Below are 12,296 nucleotides of genomic sequence, written 5' to 3'. Positions count from 1 at the left end.
CGTTTTTTATTTCTAGAGATTTTTATTCTTTTTCAAAACTGCTTTAACATTCCTCTTTTCATGTTTTCAATTTCTTTTATTATTTTAAACATACGAACATATTTATATTCTCTACTTGGTAATTTCAATATGACATCTTTATGGGACTGATCCTTTTGTTTATTTTTTTCTGCTGACTTTTGCTCATGGTGTTTGTATCTTTTGGCATTTTTTTTTTTTATAGGCTCATTTTTCTTGGAACTCTGTGCGAATGCTTTGAAGCTTGGATTAAGGGTTGAGGTCTTGGGTTGTGTTGGATTGAAGCTTTTCTTTCAGCTAGGAATTGTGTTTGCTTCTGTCACGTCACATTCCTGGAACACAACCAGTTTAGGACTGGGACTACTTTAAATCAAATTCTAGGCTTGAAATTTCTGGGGATCATGCACGTAGTATGAATTTGGGTTCCAAACCTGTGTGAAGCCTGTCCTGTGGCTTCTTAAAAATTATTAAAGGAAACTCTTTTCTCCTCCAGAGCCATGGCCAGGACAGACACGTTTTCTTGCCGAGCTCTTTGCAGGGCAGGTTTATATTTAATTCACCCTTTCATTTTAGTTATACCCCCTCCTGGCTTTACATGGGAGCTTTGGCTCTAATTTAGCACCGTGTGTGGGTCTAATCTACTCCTCCTGTAGATTATACTAGAGAGTAGGTAGATGCCCTTAGGGCAGCGGACAGTTTCAGCCTTGATTACATCTCTGAATTCCTGCTCCTATTTTTAGTTTGGCCTCTGAGGATTTTCCTATCTTTTTTTGCAAGCTCCACCATAAATTTAAAAGGATTAAAATATATTTTCTATCCAACATTTCTGTTACCGTATTTTAACATGGTTTTTCTGAGCCGGTCATTGACTAAACTTTTATTTCTTGTTACATATTAGAGACAAACTGGCAGTCTAGGTATGGGAAGCAATTCTTAGGGATTTATATGTGCCCATCCTGAATTGCCTAGAATCTGGGTATGTTTGATTAAATACGGCCTGAAACATGTTGAAAATTACCCGTCAATAGAACAGCCTAAAGTGATCTACATGTACTAAAGAGAACTGAATATACATTTTCAAATTTCCTGGTATTGCCCATAATATCCTTTTGATAGTGTTTCATTTTAATAAAAATGGTGCAAGGTAATTTGCAAATGATTAAGGCATGTTGTAAAGAAATTGACTTTTCTTCTTCAGTGTGCTTTATCCAGTAACTTTTATTTTCCAGTTTGCCAAGCATTGGACAGAGTCAAATGGTCTGGAATCTAAATCATTAACTCCAGTATTATGCACAGCATCTGTCAATAAATTAAAGAACAAAGAGAATGTATATACTCCTAAGTCTGCTGTAAAGAATGACGAGTGCTTTTCATTTCCTGAGCCAAAGACTCCAGTTAATAAGAACCAGCATAAAAGAGAAATACTCACTACACCAAATCATTACAGTACACCCTCAAAAGGTATTTGCTGTGTAGATTAAGCAGTGGTAAAACATCTTGAAATTCCTCTTCTTATCATGCTAAATAAACATATAGCAGGTCAGAAGTGGCTAGCAATGCTCTCAGGGATTGCTAGGAGAAGCCAAGCTGCTTTTTAAACATATGTTATTTGCATTAGTTGAAATGAAAGCATATTAATCACCTTCAAATTTTTTGTATACTCTCAGTATACAAAGATGAAAACTGTTTTGATAGATATTGTTGATTAATTTTATTTTCTTGTCCTTATGGAACCAGTGAGAGTAATGCTGTATGGTCATAGAGAGTAATGCTGTATGGTCAAACAAAACAAAACCCCCGATCTGTTTTTAAAAGCTTGGAATCTTATATTTATTATGAAGTGAATATTATTATCTCTAATTGGTGTACTTTTAGATCATGAACAAAAAGTTAACTAATGAGTAGTAACCAGATTTGTTAATGCAGGTTTGTCACAAACTATCTGGGATACAAATACCCTACTAGAATAAAACACCAAATTTTGGAATAGGGAATATAAAAATAACCAAAGCTTACAACCTCTTTAATAACTTTTGTCAGCTTTCACAGGGGACTATTCTCTTTGCCTGATAGGAGTTGAAAGGTCTATGAATTGAATTAACACCTCTCAGTAATATATTCATTAAAGGCATAAATACAGATTGACTTTTATTTATAGAAAGGAGAATCAGTAATCATGAAATATTATTTATGTGATCTATTTAGATTTTTCATATGATATTTATGATAAAATCATAAGCATGGCCTCAGTTTTACAGTGAAGAAAAAGAAGAGCCACACATGTAAAGCAAAATGGTTTTGTTTTTATTATAAATCATCTGGAAATATTTCTTTAAAGAATTAGAGCCTTAACATCACTGGGCAAGTGATTACAATATTTCTGAGCCAATGAATGAGGTGATATATGCATTATTGATGGAGAATTGGAAACTATAGCATGTCAGCTACATATGGTTTGTGTTTGTTGTTTTTCTAATAGCTAGAAACCAGTGCCTGAAAGAGACCCCAGCTAAAATGCCGGTAAATTCAGCAGGAACAGAGAAGTTAATAACAGGTGTCATTAGCCCTGAGAGGCGGTAAGTGTTCAGTTTTGTATAGTTTCTTTAGTATACGTAACCAGATTTCCTTTTTTCGTATATGATAAACCCAATTAAGGTAAACCATCATGTAGATTCTGTCAGGGACTGCCTATATGAACATGGTCTTTGGCCATTACTGAGGCTGTTGCCACTGCCTTTCTCAGGGTGGAATTGTGAGACTCATCAGCAGTACAACTGGCACCTTAACTTAAAATACAGTTCCTGTGCTGGGGCCCATCTTTCCCTACACTTCTGCCAGTGGAGTATAGACATCCACTAACAAACAGCAGTCACTCTAAAATATTAAAGATCCTAAAGGGTGCTTCAGATAAAGCCCATTCCTCTTGTACAAACAGGTGTGCAGCATAAGTGACCTTTCATTATCTTTTATAGCTATTTTTTTGAGCAGGCTCCATTTTGAGGATAATTGGGAGAATTAGAATGTGAACTAGATATTAGATGCTATGGCATTATTATTAATTTTCTTGATATCATGATGATATTGTGGTTATGTAGGAAGATGTCCTTATTCACTGATGATGTATGCTGAAGTGTTTCAGAGTAAAAGGTTGTGATATCTTTTTTTTTAAAAATATTCATTCATTCTGCGCCAGGTCTTAGTTGCAGCATGCGGACTCTTAGTTGCGGTGTGTGGACTCTTAGCTGTGGCATGCAGACTCTTAGTTGCAGCAGGCAAACTCATAGTTGCCGCATGCATGTGGGATCTGGTTCAACCAAGGATTGAACCCAGGCCCCCTGCATTGGGAACGCGTAGTCTTGCCCACTGGATCACCAGGGAAGTCCCAAGGGTTGTGATATCTTCAGATGGATTACTTTGATGTACATATTTTTAATGTATTTATTATATATATGTAGAGAAAGCAAATGTGGCAAAATATTAACAATTGTTGACTCTAGAAGGATATGTTGATGGTTATTATACTTTTTGTTCAACTTTTCTATATATTTGACACTAAAAAAAAGGTAGGGGAAAAATAGTTTTGGCAGTTGACTTGGGGGAGAGGTGATGGCTACATTTCAGTGGAAGATGGCTTTTGTGCTTCCTGAGGAAGAGTAAGATGGCTTGGCCAGGCATACCTGAATGAGGTGCACCTAACAGCCAGGACAAATGCACCTCTGTGAGGGACCCAAAAGGCAGGAAGTCCAACTCTTACTCATGGGTTCATTGTTTTTTTTTTAAGGTGTCGCTCAGTGGAACTCAACCTTAACCAAGTACATGTAGAGGATACTCCAAAAAGAAAAGGAACCAAAGTGTTTGGGAGCCTTGAGAAGGGGTTGGATAAGGTTATCACTGTGCTTACCAGGAGCAAAAGGAAGGGCTCGGCCAAAGATGGGCCAAGAAGACTAAAGGTAAGTGGACTGGAATTCTTTAATATGGATTTTGGAAGCTGACTGCTAACTGGACTACTTTTTTTTTTTTAAGAAAAGTACTGAATGAATGAATTGATTAGTATTTTTAATTTATTTATTCATCCATTTAGCTAATACATATTTTTTGAGCACCTAAAATATACATTTTACTATGCAGTGGTCTTTGAGAATGCAGAGGTAAATTAGATACAGTTGCTCCTTTGGAGGAACAAATAACTAAAATTCAAATATTAAAGTTCATGTAGGGGGATTAATCACAGAGGCAAAAGAGGAGGTGGGGAAGCATGGGGCATATATAAGGAACTGCCTTAAGGATGGGGGCTTGAGGTCAGTTGTCCTATCTCTGGTACATAGGAGAGTCCCTGACACATGGGTACCTTTGTAGGCCCTCACGAAATATCTGAATGCATGGGAAGTTAATTTGAACTTTGAGTGTGGTGTGTGTGAGGAAAATAGCAACAGGTCAGGAAAATAGGCTGGCTAAGACGTTTGGACCTTACTTGACAGACCTATTATGTTTTTAGAGCATGTTTAATGTGTCAGTGGTGTGGACAGTATATTTGGTGGGGATAGGAAAAGAAAAAGAAGTGATTAGTAGATATAAAGTATTTCTTACTCTCTTGGATTCTCTCTGAGCATTCATTCAAACATCTAATGAATGACATTTTTGTTTGAGGGAAGTAAGAGGTAAAGGGAAGAATAAGACACAGCTCATGTCTTTGAGGAACTCATAGAGTGGCAGTGAAAACAGGCAGGGATGTTGCTCTGATCCACGGAGCTTATTGCTGTAATAAAAACATGTTCCAAGAGGTGTGGGGCCCAAAGGAGGGAAGAGCAGGTGGTGGTGTTCCCATGATTTGGGGACTGGGTCTGTGTTTAGATTTTGCACTGAGAGTCTCATTTTGAGCATATCTGGGCAGGTTTGGGGGAAGAAAAATGCTGAGCTGCTGGGTGGAAGGGTGCTTCAGGGGAGAATGTTCTGAGATCCCATTTATGTCCTGTCTTAAAGTGAGAGAAGATAGGACTTCTCCATTAGTATTTGTTGCCTTGTTGAACTTACATAATGTACTGGAGTTTTATGTTGCATATGGCTGTTTATTAGGCATATTTTATCTTTTTATTCTAAGAGTTCTCTAGTTGGAGACAGTTGTGAGGTATTTCAAACCGTGATGTTGGGATTATGAAAATCATGGTGTCATTTCTCTGAAAATATTAAAATTAAGGAAACTTGTCCAATTATATACATTATTGAGAAGCTCGGTGGTTATCAAATACTAATAGATGATATTCTAAAAATGTCCACCAATGTAAATTATTTGGAACTTGAGTGCATTTTTCAGTAGGAACTGCTGTGATATTAGTTGGCTTTCTAGATATTTCCCATTACTTCCAGGATGTAAGAGAAAAATCACAAGATTGGGAATGAGAAGCCTGGGTTGTAGCCTCAGCTTCATACAGTGTAGTTTGGATAAGTCATTTTATCTCTGACTATCTCAATTTTTTTATTTGTAAAAACTGGAGACATTTTCTATCCTGGCAGCTTCACAGAGCTGGGATATATAAATGAGACTGTATGAGATGTTATATTGCATATGAAATGCTTTCTAAATATAAGGTGTTCCAGTGTCAAGTATCATTATTATTGTCATTGTTGAGCATTTTAACCCCAATGTAGCAGAACCACAGTTGTGATTACCATACACCTAAGATCTGAAGATTTATCTAACTTTGGATCTTTAACCCTTTCTAATGTTTTAAGTTTTTCAGAACTAAAGGACTTACTTTAGGAGATTATCCTCATTTTCCACCTAGTTCTTTTATTTATTTATTTATTTTTGGCTGCATTGGGTCTTTGTTGCTGCGTGCGGGCTTTTTCTCCAGTTGTGGAGAGCGGGGGCTACTCTTCCATTGTGGTGCACGGGCTTCTCATTGCGGTGGCTTCTCTTTGTTGCGGAGCACAGGCTCTAGGCACGTGGGCTTCAGTAGTTGCAGCACGCAGGCTCAGTAGTTGTGGCTCGTGGGCTCTAGAGCGTAGGCTCAGTAGTTTTGGCGCGCGGGCTTAGTTGCTCTGCAGCATGTGGGATCTTCCCGAACCAGGGCTCGAACCTGTGTCCCGTGCATTGGCAGGTGGATTCTTAACCACTGAGCCACCAGAGAAGTCCACACCTAGTTCTTTTTTTGTTTTGTGGTACGCAGGCCTCTCACTGTTGTGGCCTTTCTCATTGAGGAGCACAGGCTCCAGACGCACAGGCTCAGCAGCCATGGCTCACGGGCCCAGCTACTCCGCAGCATGTGGGATCTTCCTGGACCGGGGCACGAACCCGTGTCCCCTGCATCGGCAGGCGGACTCTCAACCACTGCGCCACCAGGGAAGCCCCCACACCTCGTTCTTAAATTTAAAAATTATAACTTACAGAAAAGTTAAAAGGATGGTACAAAGGGACTTCCTTGGCTGTTCAGTGGTTAAGACTCTGCACTTCCACTGCAGGGAGCACGGGTTTGATCCCTGGTTAGGGAACTAAGATCTCGCATGCTACGCGGTGCGGCCAAAAAAATGATACAGAGAACACCTTAATTTTTTAAGATAGCGAATCATATGTAGTTAAGCCCTCTTTGAGGAAGCAATCTATAAAAATCTGAAATTTAAATAGATAAAATAGGATTATTTCTTTATTTTACAAAGGAATCACTTGAATTGTGATTTGAAAGTGTTCAGTTTGTTATTATCTTGAAAAAGCCAATCTAATTTGGTGAAAAAGTCCTGGATTGGAAGCCAAGAGACAGAGGGGCCTGTCATAGCTGTGCCACTTGTTCCTTTTATAACTTGAAGCTGAGGTTCCTGAACTCTAGTCATTTGACAGTCACATTCATGTCGGCATATCAGCATATCATCTGCACTGTTATTTATCTGGTACTTTCTTTATATGATGCATTTTAAAAGCAGATTTATAGAGGTATAATTGACATACAATAATCTGCATATATTAAAAATGTACAATTAATATACTTTGGCATTATATATGTACCTGTGAAACCACCACCACAATCAAGATGACTATTTATTTATTTATTTATCTATCTATTTATTTATTTTTGGTTGTGTTGGGTCTTCGTTGCTGCGCGTGGGCTTTCTCTAGTTGCGGTGAGCGGGGGCTACTCTTTGTTGCGGTGCACGGGCTTCTCATTGCGCTGGCTTCTCTTGTTGCGGAGCACAGGCTCTAGGTGCGCGGGCTTCAGTAGTTGTGGCACGTGGGCTCAGTAGTTGTGGCTCCCGGGCTCTAGAGTGCAGGCTCAGTAGTTGTGGCGCGCAGGTTTAGTTGCTCTGCGGCATGTGGGATCTTCCCGGACCAGGGCTCGAACCCATGTCCTCTGCATTGGCAGGCAGATTCTTAACCACTGCCCCACCAGGGAAGCCCCAAGATGACTAACTTTAAAAACTTGTATTTATTTAAAAGGAAACCATATGTCATTAGTTTTTCTAATCATATTTTGCTAAATCTGATTGGAACAAATATATAAAATTAAAATAAAAGTACTTATTCATGTACCACTTAGAGTTATATTGTATAACTCCAATTGTTTTTTTTTATCACATTTTGAAAAACCCCGTCTTAAGAAACTTATAGCTCTTCTTTAGGTCATAGGTTCTTAAAGTGAAAAGTAAGATAGTTGGGTCTTTTCTAACCTCAGCATTTTGTTATTTATAAAAAGAACTGAAATCTGAAAGACATAGAAAGTATAATTTTGTTTGACAGTGAAGATACTGCTAGAAAGGTAGGGATTTTTTTCTGTCTCCAGAACAGTGCCTGGGGAAGTTCCCTGGTGGTCTAGTGGTTAGGATTCTGGGCTTTCACTGTGGCCCGGATTCAGTCCCTGGTGGGGGAACTAGATCCCCCATAAGCCGCATGGTGTGGCCAAAATATAATAATAATAATACTTTAAAAAATCAAAATTAAAAAATAAAACAGTGCCTGGCACCTAGTAAGCCGTCAATAAATAGTTGTTGAATGAATGGATGGATAGATACTAATTAAGAATGAAGTTATTTCTGGACTTCCCTGGTGGCAATGGTTAAGAATCTGCCTGCCAATGCAGGGGACACGGGTTCAAGCCCTGGTGCGGGAAGATCCCACATGCTGTGGGGCAACTAAGCCCGTGCACCACAGCTACTGAGCCTGCGCTCTAGAGCCTGTGAGCCACAACTAATGAGCCCGCGTGCCACAACTAGTGAAGCCCACATGCCTAGGGTCCATGCTCTGCAACAAAGAGAAGCCACCGCAATGAGAAATCCGCACACCATAACAAAGAGTAGCCCCCACTTGCTGCAACTAGAGAAAGCCCACGCGCAGCAGCGAAGACCCAACTCATCCAAAAATTAATTAATTAATTAATTAAAAAAATTATTTCTGAGAATTATGCTGTTAGTGAATGAGAAAAAATAACTTGACATTACTTTTTTAAAGGGAAACTTGTTATATTCATTCCTTCGTAGAATTGTCATAGAATCACCTCCTGGGATTCTGTAAAATTCCTTAAATGATCAAGAAAGAATTAAGGAAACACATGCAACTATATACAAGTGAAATTTTCTAGGGCATTTTTTTTCTCACAGTTTACATTTCAGGAGTCTTTATCACCGTGTAGGAAGGGGGAAATAGGTAGAGCTCAAAGAGATAGACGTTATTTAATATTTATTTACTTACTAAAAAATTGGTAGGAGAGGAAGATGCAAAGATAAAAAGGGTGATATGGATGCACTTATTAATAAATGTGATTTCTCCAAGCTTTCCCAGTGCCATCTCAATCCAACTTACCAAGAGTTGGTTGTAAATTCTTTCAGTGTTTTTCTTGAAATATTTCCACTTGAAATGGTACTATGTTGAGGAGTTTGGGATCTCTAAATGAGGTAGGATGGTCTTTGTGTTGATGTAAAGATTTACTTCTTAACCCCTTCTTTTTCTTTTTTAAGCCTCACTATAACGTGACTACAACCAGATTAGTGAATCCAGATCAACTCTTGAATGAAATAATGTCTATTCTTCCAAAGAAGCACGTTGACTTTGTACAAAAGGGGTAAGAAGCACACTTGGATCTATTACTTGACGTCTTTTGAACTTTGAGAAAACAGAGGTTGATTCCCCTCCCAACCTATGCTTTTAATATAATTAAAAAATTATAAATTGTTTAACATAATTAAAAAATATATTTCTCTTGCCTCATTTTTCCAAAAAGCTTTTATGTTAGTGTCTGTGTTCATAATTTATTCTCTTTTGTTTTATATGAGCTATAGAAATTTTTTGTTTTTTTTTTTTCGGTATGTGGGCCTCTTACTGTTGTGGCCTCTCCCGCTGCGGAGCACAGGCTTCGGACGCACAGGCTCAGTGGCCATGGCTCACGGGCCCAGCTGCTCCGCGGCATGTGGGATCTTCCCGGACCGGGCACGAACCCGTGTCCCCTGCATCGGCAGGCGGACTCTCAACCACTGCGCCACCAGGGAAGCCCAGCTATAGAAGTTTTTTAAGTGCCCATATTATCACCACTTTCAAAGTGAGACTTTTCAAAATAGGAAAATCTGAACTTCTTCCAGTTTCTTTTGCATCTTCTATTTTTCTTTGATATTCTGCTTTACAATAATATTTATAAGTTGTAATCTAAATTTATGAGACACCTCAAACAAATCAAGGATATATATAGACTCCTTCTCTTTATGACGTTCTATGTGACAGAACTGGTTTTCAGTACTTTAGAGAATTATTTCACCATAGCTGTTTCCCACTGTTGAGTGAACTGCCATCAAAGCCTCCTTGGTCACAATCTCATGGTCTGGACAGCCAGACCTCTTCTGGTTGCTTAAGATGTTCATATTTCTAAACATTTCCACTTAGTTATGTCTCTTTAAAATTTCATTATTAAAGCACTAACAAGAAGAGCCACTGATGGATTAACAAAAACATTTAATTGGAACAGTCAGTATAGAGTAAGATTTCAAGAAACAATCTTTTGCAAAAGTAATTTTACTTTTCATTATCTCTAAATGTTGGCAAGCGCTCTTATGTGAACCCTGGCTTTCTTCTTTAGGTATCACTATATCACATCTAACTCTGACCTGTTCTTCATGCTTGGGGTTTATCCACAGCGTTAGAACCTCTCGCCAAATCTGTGTTAGAAAACTTTCGATTATTTTTCCTTCAGCGTATGATCTATCAGATCGGTAACTGGCTATTCACCAGTAATCTGTTCCTCGAACTTCCTGATCCACCCGAAGATCTGCCTTTATCCTTCTTTTTTCTTTTTACCTTCTCTGTTTGTTTTTACCTTCTTTGTGACAAAGCAGAATAACAAAAGCTAAATTTTTCAGTGGTGTGGTGTCCCTAATCTATGTTATATTCTATTACTATCTTCTTCCAATGAGGAAAATTCACTTTTTATCTTTGATATGACTAAATTGCTCTGTGCTTCATCTTCCCATCAGGAACCTTAACTACAGGGTTTACCTTAATGGCATTTCTGATAGCAACTGCTTATTTTTATTAGATCAAGCCCCAAAGGACATAACTAAGTTAGTAAGAAAAAGAATGATATTTTAATACACCTTGTAATACATAACAGATGCAAGTAATTTCTCCCCTTTACGTGGAACAGTGCCTAATCGTGTGCCCCTAAATATTTAGGGAACTGAAATTTAGAATTGATCCTATTGTTTACTGTTTGTATTTATCTATTGAAGATCAGTAAGACAATTAAATAAAACTAAAATATAATGTAAACAAATTAAAAGTTGATTTACATGAATTCAATTTATGCAACTTTGCAGGAACCATACCTATGTCTTAAGATGTGTGGAAGGCTTCATATAGATAGGGCCTTTCCATTATCAGAGTAGTTCATGTGGCAGTTCTAATTATATATGCCATATGTTTCAGCCATGGGAATGTACTGTCTCATTGGACTTTCTTTTATAACTCTGCCCTAAAGTGTTGTAATGATCATAACCTCTTATTACTGTTAGAAAAACCTCAGAAACATGTGTCCTACCGACAGGTTGCTGGCTTCAGCTTTATTTACATGAAAGACAGAAGTTTCTGATGAAGTGCACAAAATAAAATATTCTTAATCTTCCCTCTGCTTTCCTTTGTTGTGAACATTGTGAAAATGGCCTAACGTTCACAGATTACACCATTGAAAGACTTGCATAAAGGATGCCGGAAGATTTCTTGAGCATGAATGGCATGTATAGCTATGAAAAAAGGGCTTTTCTTTGGAGCAAGGGAGAGTTCTGGTAAAGCCTTTTCATCTGTATTCTTTTTTGAGATCCTGGTTAGCTTTTGGGAAAACACCAGTCATACTCCATCACTAAAGCATATCTAGGTCATCTGGAAACTGTAAGCAGGACTATATTGCTTAATACGAAATAATGGTTCATTTTCCCCACTGGCCTCCTAGAGGCTTATAGAAATCTCTTGTATTATACAGAATATTCATGGTTCTCCTGCTAACTGGCTTCTTATCTTGTTTTTTCACAGCTATACACTGAAGTGTCAAACACAGTCAGATTTTGGCAAAGTGACAATGCAGTTTGAGCTAGAAGTGTGCCAGCTTCAAAAACCCGACGTGGTGGGTATCAGGAGGCAGCGGCTTAAGGGTGATGCCTGGGTTTACAAGAGATTAGTGGAAGACATCCTGTCTAGCTGCAAGGTTTAATTGATGAATGGTTTCCATCCTGCCTGATGAGTATGGGTGTGATACAGCCTACATGGAGCCTGGTGTGATGGGTTTGATTTTTAAAGTCCTCTGGAACTGCGAACTCGTTTCTAAAGAGCTATTTTAAAGACCAATATCTTTTTGTTTTTAAACAAAAGATATTATTTCGTGGATGAATCTAAGGCAAGCCTCTCTGTCATTATCTCTTACTGTCTTTTTTAATCATGTGCTTTGTATATTAATAACTGTTGACTTTCTTAGATTCACTTCCATACATGAGTGTAAGCTCTTAACTATGTCTCCTTTTAATGTGTAATTTCTTTCTGAAATAAAACCGTTTGTGAATATAGCAGGCTTCTCCTCTTCTTTGTATTTGATTTTGATCCAAATAAAACCTCAAATGGCTTCTTGACTATTAAGTAGAGACTATTTGGGGTATGTTTTATCTGTTATCAAATATGCCTTGGGTAGAAAAACAGATAAGAATTCATTTGCATAATTTTTTCCTGTCTCTGATTTAAGTAGGATTTATTGAGATCGTTAACTAAGTCACAGCTGTGGTTACCGGAGTTAAACAACACATTTAATATGTTGAATAAAAGAGTA

At 38.0% G+C, this 12,296-nt stretch overlaps 1 protein-coding gene across 6 annotated transcripts in view; it reads left to right on the top strand.

Moving 5' to 3' along the window:
- MELK (maternal embryonic leucine zipper kinase) overlaps positions 1-12,042 on the top strand; it is a 78,305-nt gene extending 66,263 nt beyond the window's left edge. For all 6 annotated transcript variants that reach the window (XM_027105500.1, XM_027105501.1, XM_027105502.1 and 3 more), the window contains 5 exons: positions 1,248-1,479; positions 2,498-2,594; positions 3,800-3,968; positions 8,959-9,062; positions 11,513-12,042. In XM_027105500.1, the coding sequence (XP_026961301.1) occupies positions 1,248-1,479; positions 2,498-2,594; positions 3,800-3,968; positions 8,959-9,062; positions 11,513-11,690 (780 nt within the window). In that variant the 3' untranslated portion in view covers positions 11,691-12,042. The remainder of the gene's footprint in view (positions 1-1,247; positions 1,480-2,497; positions 2,595-3,799; positions 3,969-8,958; positions 9,063-11,512) is intronic.
- The last annotated feature ends 254 nt before the right edge of the window (positions 12,043-12,296 follow it).

Source organism: Aethalodelphis obliquidens, unplaced genomic scaffold (assembly GCF_003676395.1).
Source record: "Aethalodelphis obliquidens isolate GAN/ISIS:26980383/991018 unplaced genomic scaffold, ASM367639v1 scaffold7, whole genome shotgun sequence".
Lineage (NCBI taxonomy): Eukaryota > Metazoa > Chordata > Mammalia > Artiodactyla > Delphinidae > Aethalodelphis > Aethalodelphis obliquidens.
This window is presented reverse-complemented; position numbering and strand designations above follow the sequence as displayed.